Source organism: Pongo abelii, chromosome 8, assembly GCF_028885655.2.
Source record: "Pongo abelii isolate AG06213 chromosome 8, NHGRI_mPonAbe1-v2.0_pri, whole genome shotgun sequence".
NCBI classification, from domain to species: Eukaryota; Metazoa; Chordata; class Mammalia; order Primates; family Hominidae; genus Pongo; species Pongo abelii.
In genome coordinates, this window is record NC_071993.2 from 94,477,642 (window position 1) to 94,497,414 (window position 19,773).

At 41.1% G+C, this 19,773-nt stretch overlaps 1 protein-coding gene across 1 annotated transcript in view; it reads left to right on the forward strand.

The window, feature by feature from the left end:
* PAPSS2 (3'-phosphoadenosine 5'-phosphosulfate synthase 2) overlaps positions 1–19,773 on the forward strand; it is an 88,022-nt gene extending 68,249 nt beyond the window's left edge. Inside the window, exons 9-12 of the mRNA XM_009245599.4 lie at positions 13,286–13,421; positions 15,420–15,688; positions 17,054–17,283; positions 17,884–19,773. Coding sequence (XP_009243874.1) covers positions 13,286–13,421; positions 15,420–15,688; positions 17,054–17,283; positions 17,884–18,022 — 774 coding nt within the window. The 3' untranslated portion in view covers positions 18,023–19,773. The remainder of the gene's footprint in view (positions 1–13,285; positions 13,422–15,419; positions 15,689–17,053; positions 17,284–17,883) is intronic.

A 19,773-nucleotide genomic window follows, 5' to 3' on the forward strand; every position in this document is an offset into this window, starting at 1 on the left:
AAAGAATGGATCCAACCAAATGCTGGAACAAGAACTCAGAGTTCATGCTCTGTGGCTAGTGAGGGGGTCAAGGAAACTCTCTTAGTAAACAAAAATCAGCACAGATAGTGGCAGAGTTTCCAGAGGAAAGATACCACATTTTTGTCAGTGGATATTTTTAAGATTGAAAAAAATGTGTTCATCTGATAGGATCAGGTAGGGTCTATCATGCCTAAAGGGAAAATACACTAACTCCTCAGATTCCTTCAAAACTTCTAATTACTGTTGGTGATGGGGTGGGGTGGGGTTTTATGAAGTTGCTGGCTGTGGTTCATTTCCCATAAAGAAAAATACGTGAAATTGAATACTAAAACCATCCCTTATCCAAGATAAGAGCAGTGGGGTGGAAATGAAAAAAGTCATATACTACTAATTTGACTTCTCAAATCTCCCAGCATGTCCCTTTCAGCATGTTCACAGGTAGAGAGAGCACTGTCAGACCCAGGAGACTCTAAAAAGCCTGGGATTGGACAAGGCATGCCCTTCCTCTGGGCCTCAGTTTCTTTATTCATAAAAGGAGAGGCCAGGCCGGGCACGGTGGCTCACGCCTGTAATCCCAGTACTTTGGGAGGCCGAGGCCAGCAGATCACCTGAGGTCGGGAGTTCGAGAACAGCCTGGCCAACATGGTGAAACCCCGTCTCTACTAAAAATACAGAAATTCGCTGGACGTGATGGCGGGCACCTGTAATCCCAGCTACTCGGGAGGCTGAAGCACGAGAATTGCTTGACCCCAGGAGGCAGCGGTTGCAGTGAGCCAAGCTGCCACTGTACTCTAGCCTGGGTGATAGAGCGAGACTCTGTCTGAAAGAAAAAAAAAAAAAAGGAGAGGCCAGACTCAAAATAACTGTAAGATCTCTTCCAGCCTCATGACCCTGTCAAAAGATATGGCTTCTTTTGCTCTTCGTTTTTGTTACAAAATGTTCCGAGATAGGAAAGACCTTTTTAGGTCACCTGTTTGTGGCCTCTGAAGACCTTCTCTATCTGAACACAAAAGGTCAGTGGCAAGCAAAGCAGCTTTTTCATTTATTTATTTTTATTTTAAAAAAATTTTTATTTATGATTTTTTGAGATGGAGTCTTGCTCTGTCATAATCATATAGGTTTGGGATTTATCTTTACTCAGTGACTGAAAGAATAGCAGCCCTTGGTTGTGGTTATGTCAGCTCAGATATTTCTACCCTTTGGGAATGATATTCGCATACACAGGACTAGCACTAAAAAAACCTGAAGAATTTCTCAAGTGATTACAGGCATACCTCATTTTACTATGCTTCACTTTATCGTGCTTCACAGATTTTGCTTTTCTTTTTTTTTTTTTTTTTTTTAACAAATTGAAGGTTTGTGTCAACCCTGCACTGAGAAAGTCTGTGAGTGCCATTTTCCCAGCAGTGTGTGCTCATTTTGTGTCTCTGTGTCACATTTCGGTGATTCTTATGATATTTTAGATTTCTTCATTATTGTTATGACCTGTTATGGTGATCTACGGTTAGTGATCTTTGATGATACTATTGTAATTGTTTTGGGGCACCACGAATTGCACCCATATGATGGCAAACTTAATTGATAAATGTTGTGTGTGTTCTGCCTTCTCCACTCACTGGCCATTCCCCCATCTCTCTCCCTCTCCTTGGGCCTCCCTATTTCCTGAGATCCAACAATATTTGAATTAGGCCAATTAATAACCCTGCAATGGCCTCTAAGTGTTCAAGTGAAAGGAAGACTCACACATCTCTCACTTTAAGTCAAAATGATTGAGCTTAGTGAGGAAGGCATGTAGAAAGCTGAAATCGGGCCCAGGTGCGGTGGCTCACACTTGTAATCCCAGCACTTTGGGAGGCCAGGGTGGGCGGATCACCTGAAGTCAGGAGTCCGAGACCAGCCTGACCAACATGGAGAAACCCTGTCTCTACTAAAAATACAAAATTAGCCGGGCATGGTAGTGCATGCCTGTAATCCCAGCTACTCGGGAGCTTGAGGCAGGAGAATCGCTTGAACCCAGGAAGTGGAGGTTGCATTGAGCCGAGGTAGCGCCATTGCACTCCAGCCTGCAACAAGAGCGATACTCCGTCTCAAAAAAAATAAGAAAAAGAAATTTGAAATAGGCCTCCTGGGCCAGTTAGCCAAGTTGTAAATGCAAAGGAAAAGTTATTGGAGGAAATTACACACAGTGAGCTAACAAATGATAAGAAAACAAAGCAGCCTTATTGCCAATGTAGGGGTCAAGGGAAAACTTCCCCTTTGCCCCCTGAAGTTTTGCTGAAAAGGCAACCGACAAAAGGCAGATTAATGAGAAAAGGCATCCAGATTTATTAGTGCACACGGGGGGAAAATCGCAGTGATTACTCCTTACCCCGATGGGGTAGAGAAGCTTATATACCATCCTGAGATTATAGAAAAAATGAGGGCTCAGAGGATGGCCAAAACCAGGTTATGGCAGTAAATCAGGTTATGCTGGTAAGACAGGTTATGGGAGGGAGGGAAGAGAAGGCCTGGGTAGCAAAGACGGTCTTGTTATATAGATGAAATGAAATTTTAGAGGTAAAGGTTTCTTTCAGACCTTTAAATGTGTCGGAGTCTCAGTTGATGTTTCCTAGATCCAGCAAGGGAAGGCCCTTAGAGAAAGCCTGGCTGTGTCAATGTAGATTTTCTCTTCAAATGCAAATGTACCCCACAAAAGGCAGATTTTTAGCTATTTTTGTATTTTCCAGCCCTTCTGAATAGCCATCTTGAACTATGTCAAGGAAATATATTTTGGGGTAAAATATTTTGGTTTCCTTAACAGATATGGAGAAGATTTTAGTGGTCTTGTCCAACCAGCTACAACATTCCCTTAAGCCAAAACACCTAATTCAGGGCAAAGCCCTAATTCTCTTCAATTCTATGAAGGTTGAGAGAGGTGAGGAAGCTGCAGAAGAAAAGTTGGAAGCTAGCAGAGGTTGGTTCAAGAGGTTTAAGGAAAAAAGCCAGCTCCATAACATAAAAGTACAAGGTAATGCAGCAAGTGCTGATGTAGGAGCTGCAGCAAGTTACCCAGAAGATCTAGCTAAGATCATTGATGAAGGTGGCTACACTAACAACAGATTTTCAGTGTAGAAGAAACAGCCTTCTATTGGAAGAAGATGCCACCTAGGATTTTCAGAGCTAGAGAAGAGAAGTCAATGCCTGGCTTCAAAGCTTCAAAGGACAGGCTAACTCTCCTTTTAGGAGCTAGTATAGCTGGTGACTTTAAGTTGAAGCCAGTGCTCATTGGCCATTCTGAAAATCCTAGGGTCCTTAAGGATTATGCTGAATTTACTCTTCCTGTGTTCTATAAATGGAAAAACAAAGCCTGGATGATAGCACATCTGTTTACAGCGTGGTTTACTGAATATTTTAAGCCCACTATTGAGACCGACTGCTCAAAAAAAGAGTCATTTCAAAATATCACTGCTAATTGACAGTGCAGGTAGTTACCCAAGAACTCTGAGGAAGATGTGTAAGGAGATTAATTTGTTTTCATGCATAACACCATCCATTCTGCAGCCCACGGATCAGAGTAATTTCAACTTTCAGGTCTTATTGTTTAAGAAATACATTTTGTAAGGGTATAGCTGCTCTAGATGGTGATTCCTCAGATGGATGTGGGCAAAGTAAACTGAAAACCTTTTGGAAGGGATTTACCATTCTGTATGCCATTAAGAACATTTGCGATTCGTGGGAAGAGGTTAAACTATCAACACTAATGGGAGTTTGGAAGAAGTTGATTTCATCCTTCATGGATGACTTTGAGGGGTTCAAGACTTCAATAGAGGAAGTAACTGCAGATGTGGTGGAAATAGCAAGAGAACTAGAATTAGAAGTGGAGCCTGAAGAAGTGACTGAACTGTTGCAATCTCATGATAGAACTTGAAAGGATGAGGAGTTGCTTCCTATGGATGAGCAAATAAATTGTTTTTTCTTTTTTGAGATGGAATCTACTCCTGGTGAAGATGCTCTTGAAATGGCAACAAAGTATTTAGAATATTATGTAAGCTTAGTTGATAAAGCAGTGGCAGCCTTTGAGAGGATTGACTCCAATTTTGAAGGAAGTTCTACCATGGGTAAAATGCTATCAAACAGCATCTCATGCTACAGAGAAATCTTTCATGAAATAAAGAGTCAATTGATATGACAAACTTCATTGTTGTGTTATTTTAATAAATTGCCACAGCCACCCCAGACTTTAGCAACCATCACCCTGATTTGTCAGCAGCCGTTAACACAAGACCCTCCACCAGGAGAATGATTACAACTCTCTGAAGGCTCAGAGGATCATTAACATTTTTAGCAAAAAGGTATTTTTAAGTTAAGATAGGCTGGGTGCGGTGGCTCACCCTGTAATCCCAACACTTTGGGAGGCTGATTGTTTCAGCCCAGGAGTTTGAGATCAGCCTTTGCAACATGGTGAAACCCTCTTCCTGCTAAAAATACAAAAAATTAGCTGGGCATAGTGGTGTGCACCTGTAGTACCAGCTACTCAGGAGGCTGAGGTGGGAGGATCACCTGAGCCTGGGAAGTCGAGGCTGCAGTGAGCTGTGATTGCATCAGTGCACTCCAACCTGGGCTATAGGAGTGAGACCCTTTCTCAAAAAAAAAAAAAAAATTTTAGATAATATTACATTTTAAAGACATAATACCATTGCACACTTAATAGACTATGGTATAGTGTAAACATAACTTTTAAAATGCACTGGGAAACCAAAAAATTTGTGTGACTCCGTTTATTACAATATTCACTTTATTGCAGTAGTCTGGAACTGAACCTGCAATGTTTCTCAGGTATGGCTGTATTTTTTTCATCATGCCTTACAATGCATGCTGGCAGATGGAGCTCAGAATTTTAGAATTTCTTAGAAGCCAAGGAGAATGGTGGCATGACTTGTGTCTTTGACAATATTTTCAGTGATTCTGTACCTTTAGATTATTAGGGGGACTCGATAAACATTCCCAGGGAGCTAATGGTGAGAAATGAGCCTTGGATAACCAGAGAGAGAAAGCCACTCACCCTGCAGACATTTTGTGCAAAAGTGAGAGAGATTGATGAAGATTGTTGAAGATTGTCGCATGTACCAAACGCACAAGTTTTACTGGCAAAATAATTCTTTTTGTTGTGTCCTTTTTTAGCACTCTGAAACCCACAAAAACACTATAACATAGGTTTTTAGAACCCCACAGCTTCCAAAAGTAATTACTTCCAAAAGTATAATCCTGGGCCTTATCCTATTTCCATCTGGCACTGGGAGTGATATTTGCAAGGAAAATAGAGTCACTAGGAAATGGTCTGCCTTTGTTACAGAGCTTATCACCAACATCATTCTTGACCTTCCATTCAAGGCATCCAACCCTCTCTTTGGCGTCACTAAATATAGAACCATGTGACATGCGCTCAAATGAAATCATCAGGAGGAGCAGGTGAAACTTGTAAAACTAATGCTTGCTGGGGCTTTGTTGCCTTTCATCCATGGTTCCCAAAGATTTGTCAAGTAGTAATTATTTTTCACAATGCTCTTGGTGAGAAAGTAAGAATCATTACTCCTGTTTTGCACGCTACATTTTCTTGTACAAACCAAGAGAACAGAATATGACTTCTCAATGAAAGACGGGAATGAGAGTTTATAGCCTTTAGCTCCGCGATGAAAACCATATGTTTAGTTATATCAACAGAATCACCTGAGGAGCTTTACAAATCACCCATGACTGGATCCCATCCTCACAGATACTCATTTAATTGGCTTTGAGTCAGATCTGATTATTGAGGGGTGGGTAGTTAAAGCTAAATGTGCTGTGAAGGTTGAGAACTATTGAGTTAGATAATTGTTTGGAGCTATTTTCTTTATGGCCCCACCTGCATATATCCTGCAAGTACCTCAAACTCAACATGTTTAACCTCCCCCCAAGCCTGTTCCCCCTACTATGTCTCCTATCTTAGTGACAGCTTCACCATCCAAATGGTGGCCTGTGACCAAAACCTGGATGCCATTCTTGCTTCTGTCTTCTCCCCTTGTCCATTCAGTCACCACGTCCTGCCAAATGTAGCTTTCAGCTATTGCTTGAATTCATTCACTCCTCTTCTATTCCATCTTGGGTCGGGACATTTCAATTCTTTCCTCTCTCTTGTCTTACTCCCCCCTAATCTCCCACTCTTTAGCTAGAGTGAATTATTCAACTTTTCTTTGGAAACCCCTTTATTAAGATACAATTTACCGCAAAGCCTCTTGCCACCACCAGCCAACACATTCCCTCGTCCAGTCCTTCCAGAGCTGGTCATTCAATCATGTGCTCTCTGACTTTTGCACATACTCATCCTTCAACCTGGCACACTGTTTCTTCCACCTCTGCCTCCGGACCTTATTACCTCCTTTCAGAAGTCAGCGCTAACTCCTATGACACATGAGCATAACTGAGTGCCCCTTCTTTGTCCTCCCAGAGTAATTTGGACTTGCCCCTTTCATACCTGTGGCAGGTGAAGCTGAAATGTCAATATGAGGGCCACTGATGAGAGGCAGTGGGTGCAGTGGTGAGAAGAATCTGGTTTGCAGGAGTCTGAGATTTGGGTCTTGGCTTTGGTAAGAAAGCTCTGTGCACTTGAACTCTGCCACTTTCCCTCTGTAAAACTGCCTTCTCTTCTGAAAATGAAGACATTAAATCTACATTACCTCCAGGTTCCTTAAAGCCCCAGATTCTGTGACTATGACTGATATCACAGAAATGAATGTGTGTGTGTGTATATATATATATGTATGTATGTATATATTCTCCTCTTGTAGGCATTAGTTTTTCTTCTCTTTGATTCTGTTCTCTGCACCCTTTCATCATGACCTTATCTTGCTGAATCCACCATTTCCTTCCTTCTTTCTGGTTTCTTTCCCTTCTCTCTGCTCCCTTTTTGCATTCTTTTTCACCTTCCCACCCTCAGCTGCTCCTCCCTTTCCAATTAGTGCATTCCCTCATCTCCAGATTGTTTCTTTTGAGTCTTCCTCTCCTTGGCCTCTTTGAGCCTATTTATCATAGCTTTCTTAGTCTTTACGCTAGTGGTTGAGCTTATCCTCTCCTTTATGCATTCTTGTGTGTAATTTTGAGCCCAATTCCCTATTTGCTACTTCACTGGGCTCCTGAAGCCTGCTCCTCATTCCTTTTGGCTCATCCAGTTCTGCAAATCCTCTAGCTGTGGCCCCCCTGCTGTCTTTGGCAGGAAGCTTGGAAGGGGGTGGGGACTTCTAGGCCACAAAGCCCTGGGAAATTAAGCAGAGCCTCTGGATCTCCCTTCCTGACAGCTGGACACAGTTCTGGCGATAATTGGACCACCTTAAGGATAGAGATGCCCCTTGTCCCTCCCCATCCCAGAAATGCCAAACACATAGTTTTAACATTTCTCTTCAAACAGACAGGTTTTTAGGCTGGATGGTGGATGAATTTGGTTTGATGCCCCCTTCACCAATAGATAGAGCAATATACGGTGGACCCCTAGTGTCCAGAATAAATTACTGCATCCTCAGGGGTTTGGAGGTCAATTCTCAAAATTGTGCTGTGTCCAACTCTAAGCAATGAGGAGAAAGTATATGTATAGGTATGGATATTTGAAAATATTCTTGTTGAATTATTTGACTGAGCACAGAGTTTAGAAAAGAGGCCATGAAAACACAACTAAAAACCTTGCATAATTGCCTTCTGTCTACCCCAGGGTTTCTCAGCCTCAGCACTGTTGACATTTTGGACTAGATAATTCTTCATTGAGAGGGCAGTTCTGTGCGATGTAGGAATTTAGTAGCATCCCTAGCCTCTGTTCACCAGATGCCAATAGCACTTCAGTTGTCACAATCAAAATTATCTTCAGATATTGTCAAATGTCACCAGGAGTGACTAAATCAGCCTCTGTTTAGAGCCACTGCTCTATCCCAATCCCCCACTCCCTGAACCTCTCTGGAACGCAGGTCATGGTAAACCCCAATATCTGGCCATAATGGGGACTGCGAACCAGGTCCACCATCACTATCTTCATGTCTTCCTACTAGGTGTTTCAAATCAGCTTTCTCTCACTCACTCTTGCCTCCCTCTTCTCTGCTAACATTTCAGGTAACCAAGTTGTGTTTGGAAAGTGGTGAAAGGTACATGAGGTTTGATTAGGGGAAGGATTGTAAAACCATTACATGTTTGACTGAGGAATGAGATTGGCTGTAAGTATTTGTGTCAGTGACTAGGAGAGACACAGCTCTGTAATTGATTATACTTCAATACCAGATGGAAATTATTTAAACTTATAGAAAAAAAAACAAAGGTTGCCATGTTTTTCTTTTCTTTTCTTTTTTTTTTTTTTTTTTTGAGACAGAGTCTTACTCTGTTGCCCAGGCTGGAGTGCAGTGGCGAGATCCCGGCTCACTGCAACCTCCGCCTCCCAGGTTCAAGTGATTCTCCTGCCTCAACCTCCTGAGTAGCTGGCATTACAGGTGCCCGCCACCATGCCTGGCTATTTTTTATATTTTTAGTAGAGACAGGGTTTCACCATATTGGCCAGGCTGGTCTTGAACTCCTGACTTCGTGATTACAGGAGTGAGCCACCATGCCCGGCCATGTTTTTCTTTTTCATTAGTTTGACCATTCTTCAACCCTGGCTCACCCCTAACATTTGTGGGGCCCAAAGCAAGAATACAAATGGAGAGCCATACATCATATTTAAGAGTTACATGTATAACTAACAAACTGCTAAATAAAATGTGTTTGATCCTTCTACTTTGACAACTATGCCTTGATCACAAACTGGAAAGCCATGTTCAAATACAGACTTCTGGGTTCTGCATCAGAATATGGTAGTGTGTGGAGAGTTGGCTCTTGGCCTTTCACCAACTTTCCCTTCTCCTTCTATGCTTGGCCTCCTCATATGCTATGTGGGTCCTCTGGATTGATTTGTGGGCACCCCAGGCTGCATGGCTGAGCTCTCTCCACAACCTCTGCAGACCCTCCCTGCTTGGCCCGCCCTCAGAACTAGGGCTGCTCTGAGTGTGTGGTCCACCCTGGAAAGACAGGTTGGGAGATGAAGCTCTCCCAGGCCCTAGCAGCAAGCTCAGAGTTGATTGGGCAGGAAATTCTAGAGTTCTGGGTACCCTGATTATGATCAAAAGAGTAGGTGATGACTCTGGGTGGGTCTTCCCACCAAGGGTCTCCTTGCCTTTATGAGATAGACACAACCAAAGGGGGCCAGAGTTGGGCCATCTAATGTGTGGGACACTATGAAGATGGCTCTTCTACAGGTCTCCAGGTGCTCTTCACACCCACCCTTTCCTGAAGTCACATTTTCAGCTGAGACTGGGAATAGAAAAGTGATTGCTTCTAACCTCAGTGAAATCCTCAGTGAGTTAAAAAATGGTGATTCCTCTAAAAAAAAAAAAAAAAAAAAAAATTAGGGTAAAAAACAGAACATAAAATTTATCATCTTAACCTTCTTGTAAGTGTGCAACTCAGTAATGTTAAGCATATTCACATTGTTGTGAACCAAATCTCCAGAACTTTGTCATCTTGCAAAATGGAAACTCTATACCCATTAAACAACTCCCGCAGTCAGGCATGGTGGATCACGTTTGTAATCCCAACACTTTGGAAGGCCGAAGTTGGAGGATTGCTTGAGCCCAGGAGTTCAGACCTATCTGGTTATCATAGTGAGACCCTGTCTCCACAAAAAAAAATTTAAAAATTAGCCAGGTGTGCTGGCGTGCTTGTAGTCCCAGCTACTTGGGAGGTTGAGGTGGGAGAACTGCATAAGCCCCAGAGGTAGAGGCTACAGTGAGCTACTGCATGCCAGCCTGGTGACAGAGTGAGACCTGTCTCAAACAAAAACAAAAACAATTCCCCTCTTCTTCTTTCCTCCAGCTCCTGGTAACTACCATCCTTCCTCCAGCCCCTGGTAACTACCTTTGCACTCTCTGTTTCTATGAGTTCAACTACTTTAGATACCTCATATAAGCGGAATCATGTAATATTTGCTTTTTTGTGACTGGCTTATTTCACTTAGCCTAATGTCCTCAAGGTTCAGCCATGTTATAGCATGTGACAGGATTTCCTTCCTTTTAAAGGATGAATGATCTTCCCTTGTATGTGTATACCACATTTTATTTGCCCATTCATCCGTCTATAGACATTTGGGTTGCTTCCACCTCTTGGCTATTTGAATAGTGCCGCTATGAACATGAGTATACAAATATTTCTTCAAGACGCTTTCATTTCCTTTGAATATACACCCATACGTAGGATTGCTGGATCATATGGTAGTTCCATTTTTAATTCACTGAGGAACCTCCATGCTGTTTTCCATAGTGGTTGCACCTTTTACAATCCCACTAACAGTGTACAAGGGTTCCAATTTTTATTTTTCTACATCCTCGCCAACACCAACACTTTTTTTTTTTCTTTTCTCTGTGTGTGTGTGTGTGTGTGACAGGGTCTCTGTCACCCAGGCTGAAGTGCAGTGATGCAATCATGGCTCACTGCAGCCTCAACCTTCCCAGGCTCAGGTGATCCTCCCACCTCAGCCTGCTGAGTAGCTGGGACTACAGGCATGCACCACCACACCAGACTAATTTTTATATTTTATGAAGAGATGGCGTTTTACCATGTTGCCCAGGCTGGTCTCAAACTCTGGGCTTAAGCAATCCACCCGACTTGGCTCATGCTGGGATTACAGGCGTGAGCCACTGTGCCCAGCCATTTTCTGTTTTTTAATAGTGGCCATCCTAATGGATGGGAGATGATATCTCATTGTGGCTTTGATTTGCGTTTCTCATAATTAATGATGCTGAGCATCTTACATGCTTTTGGCCATTTGTAGATCATCTCAAGTTATGTCTATTCAAGTCTTTTGCCTATTTCTTAATTGGGTTAATTTTTTTGTCATTGAGTTGTAGGAGTTTTTATATATTCTGGATATTAACCCCTTATCAGAAAATACGGTTTTCAAATATTTTCTCACTTTCTATAGGTTGCTTTTTCACTGTTGTGTTCTTTGATGCACATATGTTTGAAGTAGTTGCAATTTTTTTTTGCTTTTGTTGCCCATGGTTTTGATGTCATGTCTAATAAATCATTTCCAACTCCAATATCATAAAGCTTTTTCCCTTATATTTTTTGTAAGAGTTTAATAATTTTAGGTCTTACTTTTAGGTCTTTCATCCATTTTGAGTTAAATTTTGTATATGGTGTAAGATAAGGGTCCAACTTCATTCCTTTGCATGTGGATATCCAGTTTTCCCAATATTATTTGTTGAAGAGACTGTCCTTTCCCCCACTGAGTGGTCCGGTACCCTTTTCAAAGATTATTTTTAAAAATAGGGTTTTAGCTAATAGTCTATGTTTAGCCTTAGACATGAATTTGGCTACATTTTGCTGCTCTTTGGAGATTTCCTTTTGTTTTAAAATCAGATATAATTGAAGAAGGCTGCTTCTTTTGAGAATTTCCATAGAAATTGTGCCCAACAATAATTAACCGGAAGAAAACAAGTTGTCCGATTTTTCCCCCAGGGTCTCTAATTTAGGTCTTTATTGGAAATAGTCTAAGATACTTCAGACTGTATTAGGAATGTACTAGCAGCAGTTCTCAAGTATGGTTTACAAAACTGAGGGTCCCCAAGACCTTTCTAGAGAATCCCCAAGCTCAAAACTGTGTTCATAATACTAAGACATTCTTTGCCTTTTTCTCTGTGTTGACATTAGAATTGCTGGTACAAAAGCAATAGTGGTTAAAACTGCTGTAACTTTAGACTCGAGACAATGACAACTATATCCATAGTCACTGCACTATTCATCATCATGCACTTGCAGTAAAAGCAATGCTAGCTTCACCTAAGAGTGTTCTTAATGAAGCTGTAAAAGCGATTATTAAATCTTGGCCCTTGAGTCCACGTCTTTTTAGTATTCCATTACAAAAGAGGAAGTACACATTAAAGTACTTCTGCTACATATAGCAATGTACAATGGTTGTCTTAAGGAAAAGTACTTGCACAATGGTTTGTGCTACAAGCAATACTAGCCACTATTTTTTTTCATGGATCACCATGTTTACTTGAAAGCATGAGTGATAAACTATGGTTATTCAGATATGACTATTCGGTAGATGTTTTTCAAAATGGACAAAGTGAACCTGATAATTCAAGGAAAACAGCTGAGAGTATTAATTGCCAATGATAAATCTTAAGGTTTCAAGCAAAACATTTTTGGAAAATTTTTGTTCACCACCATAAGCTTAGCAGATTCCCAGTACTTAGAAAACTTTTTGATGAGACTAGTAGTAATATTAACACATGTGTGATGAGACTAGTAGTGATATTAACACGTGTGTGTTTAAAAATCCTGTAATGAAATACGTCAACATTTGGAAGACTTACAAACTCAGTGAACTAATAGTTTCTAATTGGCCAATATACAATATTGCAAAATCATTCATGGGTAAATGATTCATCCAAAGCACAGTGAAATAATAGTTTCTAATTGGCCAATATATAATATTGCAAAATCATTCATGGGTAAATGATTCATCCAAAGCACAATGGATTTTTAATGTAACAGAGTATGAAAAGTGCATTAATATGGCTTCATATTCCACAGTCCAACTTAAACCTTTAAGAAACTGACACTTGTTGAGTTTTGGTGTAGTATCAAATAAGAATATCCATAATTGTGCAAAAAGGCTATCCAAATCCTCTTCCCTTTTCCAGCTACCTACCTATAGTTGGACTTCCTTTTTATACTTCAGCCAAAACAATGTATTACTACAGATTAAATGTAGACATAGATATGAGAATCCAGCTGTCTTCTATTAAGTCAGATATTAAAAAGATTGCAAATATGTAAAACAATACCATACTTCCCTACATTTGGGGAGGAAAATGCTTATTTTTCACTAAAAATGTTATATATATGTTAACAGGCAATAGGTTTATTAATGTTAGCTTTAGGTAGATTGATAAATATTTTTACAGGTTCTCAGTTTAAATTTCTAATATGAAAAGTAATGATAGCTATAACCCACATAAATGAAAGCTCATGGTGGGGGGTACTCAATAATTTTTTAAGAGCATAACGGGTTCTAGAGACCAAAAAGTTGGAGAAATACTGTGCCAGAAATACTAAAGAACTGAAGGCAGTTCTTTAACTGTAACCCGAGATTGGTCTAAAAGGAGAAAATTTTTCAGATAAAATAGAAATCACAATTAATCATTAGCAATCATAACAATGTTCTTTCTAGATGGTGATGGAAAGTGGGGACTGGCTGGTTGGTGGAGACCTTCAGGTGCTGGAGAAAATAAGGTGGAATGATGGGCTGGACCAATACCGTCTGACACCTCTGGAGCTCAAACAGAAATGTAAAGAAATGAATGCTGGTATGTTAGCTGGCCTTAGTGCATTTTATTTATTTATTTATTGAGAAAGTGTCTTGCTCTGTCACCCAGGCTGGAGTGCAATGGCGCGATCTCAGCTCACTGCAACCTCTGCCTCCCAGGTTCAAGTAATTCTCCTGCCTCAGCCTCCTGAGTAGCTCGGATTACAGGCGCCCGCCACCACGCCCAGCTAATTTTTGTATTTTTAATAGAGATAGGGTTTCAACATGTTGGTCAGGCTGGTCTCAAACTCCTGACCTCAGGTGATCCACCTACCTTGGCCTCCCAAAGTGCTGGGATTATAGGTGTGAGCCACTGCACCCGGCCCCTAGTGCATTTATTAATATTCCCTTACCACCCTCTGATTAAAGAATTAAGGATACCAGGAATCAGCATTTTCTTTTTTTAAGAGACAGGTCTCACCCTGTCACCCAGGCTAGAGTGCAGTGGCATGACCATAGCTCACTGCAGCCTCAACCTCCTGGGCTCAGTAATTCTCCCACCTTAACCTCACAAGTAGTTGAGACTACAAGGCACATGCCACCATACTCTGCTAATTTTTATATTTTTTTGTAGAAATGGATCTCACTATGTTTTCCAGGCTGGTCTTGAACTCCTGGGCTCAAGCAATCTCCCCGCCTCAGCCTCCCAAAGTGCTGGGATTACAGGCATGAGCCACCATTGTGCCTGGCTTCAGCATTTTTATAGTTATAAATAACCTGAAAACATCTTCTATTGGTATGTCTATAATATGGAAACAGTTTTATAAAGTTGTACTATATATTAGAACCATATATTAGAACACTATTCAACAGTTTAAAATATTCACTGATAGAGATACCTAAAGTGTATTTATTAAGTGAAAAAGCAAATTGCAGAACAATATGTAGAGCATAATCATGTTCTGGAAAACAAAATAAAATATCATCATAATTCTAAAATCCCTAACCTACTTCTGTGTATAGAGGCAGAAAAGTCTCTGGCAGCACATGCCCCAAACTGCAGATTACAGTGGCTACCTCTTGGGGATGGAGTTTGGACTAAGAGATTTTTACTCTTTATTGTATACATTTTGAAAAAGAGGGAGAAAAAGTAATAATAGGATTGGTGATTTTTATATTCTATTTTGGGCTTTTCTGTATTTCTCAAGTTTTTTGTTATAATATTGAAAGTATTCATTTTCAATATTATAGACATAAAAATTATTTCATTATCAGAAAAAAAAATTAAGGCTCTCAGGAGTCCATCACTAAGTGGAGTAGTTTTGGAGATTTCTTTAAAGTGAAGGCAAAATTTTTTTATATCTTTAGATTGTTGCCCCTTGCACGGGCCCCAGAAAACATTCCTTACAATTATTCACCTCCCTCTAGGCTTCCTGGTACAAGAGGACTAACACCGGCCCTGCCTGAGCCTTGGTGTACAGGAAAGGTCCTGGCAACAAATCTTTTCATTCCTGAGTTAGGCTTTCCCTAAGCAGCTTCCTGCCTCTGCATCTCATCCCTGTCTCAGCTATCTGGTGTTGGTTAGTGCTGGACTAACACCTCTAAAGACCCAGGTGTATTCTGCAGCTGATTATCAGAAGCCAGTGGATAGGCTGCATGCAGTGGCTCATGCCTGTAATCCCAACACTTTGGGAGTCTGAGGCAGGCGGATCACTTGAGGTCAGGAGTTCGAGACCAGCCTGGCCAACATGGTGAAACCCTGAGTCTACTAAAAATACAAAAATTAGTCGGGTGTGGTGGCACACGCCTGTAATCCCAGCTACTCAGGAGGCTGAGGCAGGAGAATCGCTTGAATCCTGGAGGTGGAGGTTGCAGTGACCCGAGATCGCTCACTGTACTCCAGCCTGGGCAACAGAGTGAGACTCTTTCAAAAAAAAAAAAAAAAGCCAGTGGATAATGAATGCACGGAACAATAAACATAGCTGTGTCCTTTCTATTCTTATGGAGAAATGACACCATGTGTTTCTGTGACCTTCCTTCTTCTGCTTTCCTCTCCCAGATGCGGTGTTTGCATTCCAGTTGCGCAATCCCGTCCACAATGGCCATGCTCTGTTGATGCAGGACACGCGCCGCAGGCTCCTAGAGAGGGGCTACAAGCACCCGATCCTCCTACTACACCCTCTGGGCGGCTGGACCAAGGATGACGATGTGCCTCTGGACTGGCGGATGAAGCAGCACACGGCTGTGCTCGAGGAAGGGGTCCTGGATCCCAAGTCAACCATTGTTGCCATCTTTCCGTCTCCCATGTTATATGCTGGCCCCACAGAGGTGAGCAATTCCCAGAGCTGGGCTTTGAGACTCAGGAATTCAGACTCAGACTTTACATAGAAGAGTAAATGAGTCTCTAGGATCCTTTCTGCTTCCTCATGAGCAGATTCTGGAATGTTCTGTTGTCTCTTCTTTAGCCAGCTTAATTATGTTTCCACTTAGTATTTGAAAAATGCTAGAAGGCCAGGTGCAGTGGCTCTCACCTGTAATCCCAGCACTTTGGGAGGCTGAGGTGGGCAGATCACAAGGTCAGGAGTTCGAGGCCTGCCTGACCAACATGATGAAACCCTATCTCTACTAAAAATACAAAAATTAGCCGGGCGTGGTGGCATGCCCCTGTAATCCCAGCTACTCGGGAAGCTGAGGCAGGAGAATTGCTTGAACCTGGGAGGTGGAGGTTGCAGTGAGCCGAGATCATGCCACTGCACTCCAGCCTGGGCAACAGAGCGAGACTCCGTCTCAAAAACAAAAAAAAGAAAAATGCTAGAAACATCAAATCAAACCTATTATACATTGCCTTTGAGAATATGGAAGTTGGCAAGTGAATGAGGTGGCTAATGAAACTTAACTGGGTTATAGGGCAAGTTGTATCTAACCTAATATTAAATTTCAGAAGTTCCAGTTACTCTTCATGCCCTGTGAGCTTCATTAGGAGAGGATATCTTTAAAAGATAAATGTCACCCTTTTATCATAACACAGTGAGCTTATCAAACAGAGATTTTCTTTGTCCCACTGCACCACCAGTGTAGTGGATTTGAACGAGTTGGCCGCAAGTATGATGAATAGAAAGGGTCTCAACCCTTTGGAATGCCCCAAACTGAGTTTAATGAATTAATTCTCTTCAATCAGATCAAAGTTCCAGGCCCCTAGCTCTCCTTTCCATCCTTTATATTGCTATCTGAGCTTTAAAGAGGGCAAGGGTTATGCTGAACTGAAATCAGCATCTGCATGTGAAAGGTAATTAGCTCATTAATGGCAGTCAGATAATGAGATACTGGAGTTTGTAATTTCCTTTAAACTGCAATTCATTGTGAATAGGGAGGCACTGGAAAGTAAAATTCACATAGTTTGTAGAATAGTAAAGATTTAGAGTGTTCTTGTCCTGCTAGCCTGTTTGGGGAAGAGATGAGGAAATACAACCTTGAGTTATGAGGGAGGAATCCTATCTTTAGAGCTCCTATCCTACCTAATATAACAAAGCATGAAGAGTGCATGGAGTCTTAGAACCTCAGTGATTTTCTTGCAATTCTTAGTTGACTCACATTGCTGAATTACTTTTAAAGCAGAATAAAGGTGTCTCCATAAACCATGACCTACAGATTTGACCCACAATGACCAGCATATCCCTTATGGACATTTTCTAGGTCCAGTGGCACTGCAGGTCCCGGATGATTGCGGGGGCCAATTTCTACATTGTGGGGAGGGACCCTGCAGGAATGCCCCATCCTGAAACCAAGAAGGATCTGTATGAACCCACTCATGGGGGCAAGGTCTTGAGCATGGCCCCTGGCCTCACCTCTGTGGAAATCATTCCATTCCGAGTGGCTGCCTACAACAAAGCCAAAAAAGCCATGGACTTCTATGATCCAGCAAGGTAGGTTTTCAGAGGAAAATTCTTTTATCAACATCTGTATAATAGAAATGATGAGGCAGAATTTGGGCCCTTTGAAAAACTCTCCAGTGCATTGCCACATGCTCCCAAGTGGACTGAGTCCCTTGAGAGTCAAGACGTGGTCTTATACATTTTATGTCCCCTAAAATTGTACTACAGTCTTTTGCATATAGTAGATGGTCCATAAATATTTCTCTTTCAACATGCATTCTTGAGCATGCACGGAGTGCCTGGCACACTAAGTGAAAGGAAGCAACATAGAAAGAGATTGCAATGAATATTTATGGCGCACTTGCTCCCCATGCTGAGGGCTCACAGAAGTAGGCAGAGAAACAGAAGACAGACTCTGGTCTCAAGACACTTTCCAGGAACAGTATAGGCGCATGGTAAATACTAAATGGATAGCTGCCATTATTTCCCTTTTCTTCTGCAAGTTCCTGAAGATTTAGAGGACTGCCCACTTTTGAAGATGCAGCATTTTACAGAAGGAACATGGGTCTCAAAAACCATAACCTACTCCAGGAATCCTTAAGGCAGATATCATTTACCTACACTGAGTTCTTTGTTGCCACCCTGTAACAGGCACAATGAGTTTGACTTCATCTCAGGAACTCGAATGAGGAAGCTCGCCCGGGAAGGAGAGAATCCCCCAGATGGCTTCATGGCCCCCAAAGCATGGAAGGTCCTGACAGATTATTACAGGTCCCTGGAGAAGAACTAATGCCTTTGGCTCCAGAGTTTCTTTCTGAAGTGCTCTTTGATTACCTTTTCTATTTTTATGATTAGATGCTTTGTATTAAATTGCTTCTCAATGATGCATTTTAATCTTTTTTAATGAAGTAAAAGTTGTCTATAATATATATATACACACACACACACACACACACACACACACACACATATATATGCATACAAAGTCAAACTGAAGACCAAATCTTAGCAGGTGAAAGCAATATTCTTATACATTTCAGAATAAAATTAGCTCTATGTATTTTCTACTGCACCTGAGCAGGCAGGTCCCAGATTTCTTAAGGCTTTGTTTGACCATGTGTCTAGTTACTTGCTGAAAAGTGAATATATTTTCCGGCATGTCTTGACAACCTGTACTCTTCCATTGCATTTATCAGTTGTAAAATATATCAGATTAAGTGTCCTCTTCTGTACAATTGACAAAAAAAAAAAAAAAATCTTTCTCACTCTAAAAGAGGTGTGGCTCACATCAAGATTCTTCCTGATATTTTACCTCATGCTGTACAAAGCCTTAATGTTGTAATCATATCTTACATGTTGAAGACCTGACTGGAGAAACAAAATGTGCAATAATGTGAATTTAATCTTAGAGATCTGTGCAGCCTATTTCTGTCACAAAAGTTATATTGTCTAATAAGAAGAGAAGTCTTAATGGCCTCTGTGAATAATGTAACTCCAGTTACACGGTGACTTTTAATAGCATACAGTGATTTGATGAAAGGACGTCAAACAATGTGGCGATGTCATGGAAAGTTATCTTTCCCGCTCTTTGCTGTGGTCATTGTGTCCTGCAGAAAGGATGGCCCTGACTGCAGCAGCAGCGCCAGCTATAATAAAAAATAATTCACACTATCAGACTAGCAAGGCACTAGAACTGGAAAAGACCACAGAAAACAAAGAATCCAACCCTTTCATCTTACAGGTGAACAAACTGTGATGATGCACATGTATGTGCTTTGTAAGCTGCTGAGCACCATAACAAAATGTAAATTTGCCATTATTAGGAAGTGCTGGTGGCAGTAAAGAAGCACCCACACCACTTGATCCTGGTCTGGTGCCCTGTCTACACCAGACAACACAGGAGCTGGGTCAGATTCCCCTCAGCTGCTTAACAAAGTTCCTTGAACAGAAAGTGCTTACAAAGCTGCCTTCTCGGATACTGAAAGGTCGAGTTTTCTACTGATTTTATTGCAGTTGGAAAAAAAAAAAAAAAAAAAAAAGCTATTCCAAAGATTTCAAGCTGTTCTGAGACATCTTCTGATGGCTTTACTTCCTGAGAGGCAATGTTTTTACTTTATGCATAATTCATTGTTGCCAAGGAATATGTGAAGAAACAGCACCTTTTAATATATAGGTCGCTCTGGAAGAGACCTAAATTGGAAAGAGAAAACTGTGACAATTTTCATATTCTCATTTTTAAAAAATGCTAATCTTAACAAAAGTTCTTTTGAGAATAAGTTACACACAATGGCCGCAGCAGTTTGTCTTTAATAGTATAGTGCCTATACTCATGTAATCAGTTACTCACTACTGCCTTTAAAAAAAAACCAGCATATTTATTGAAAACATGAGACAGGATTATAGTGCCTTAACTGATATATTTTGTGATTTAAAAAATACATTTAAAACTGCTCTTCTGCTCTAGTACCATGCTTAGTGCAAATGATTATTTCTATGTACAACTGATGCTTGTTCTTATTTTAATAAATTTATCAGAGTGAA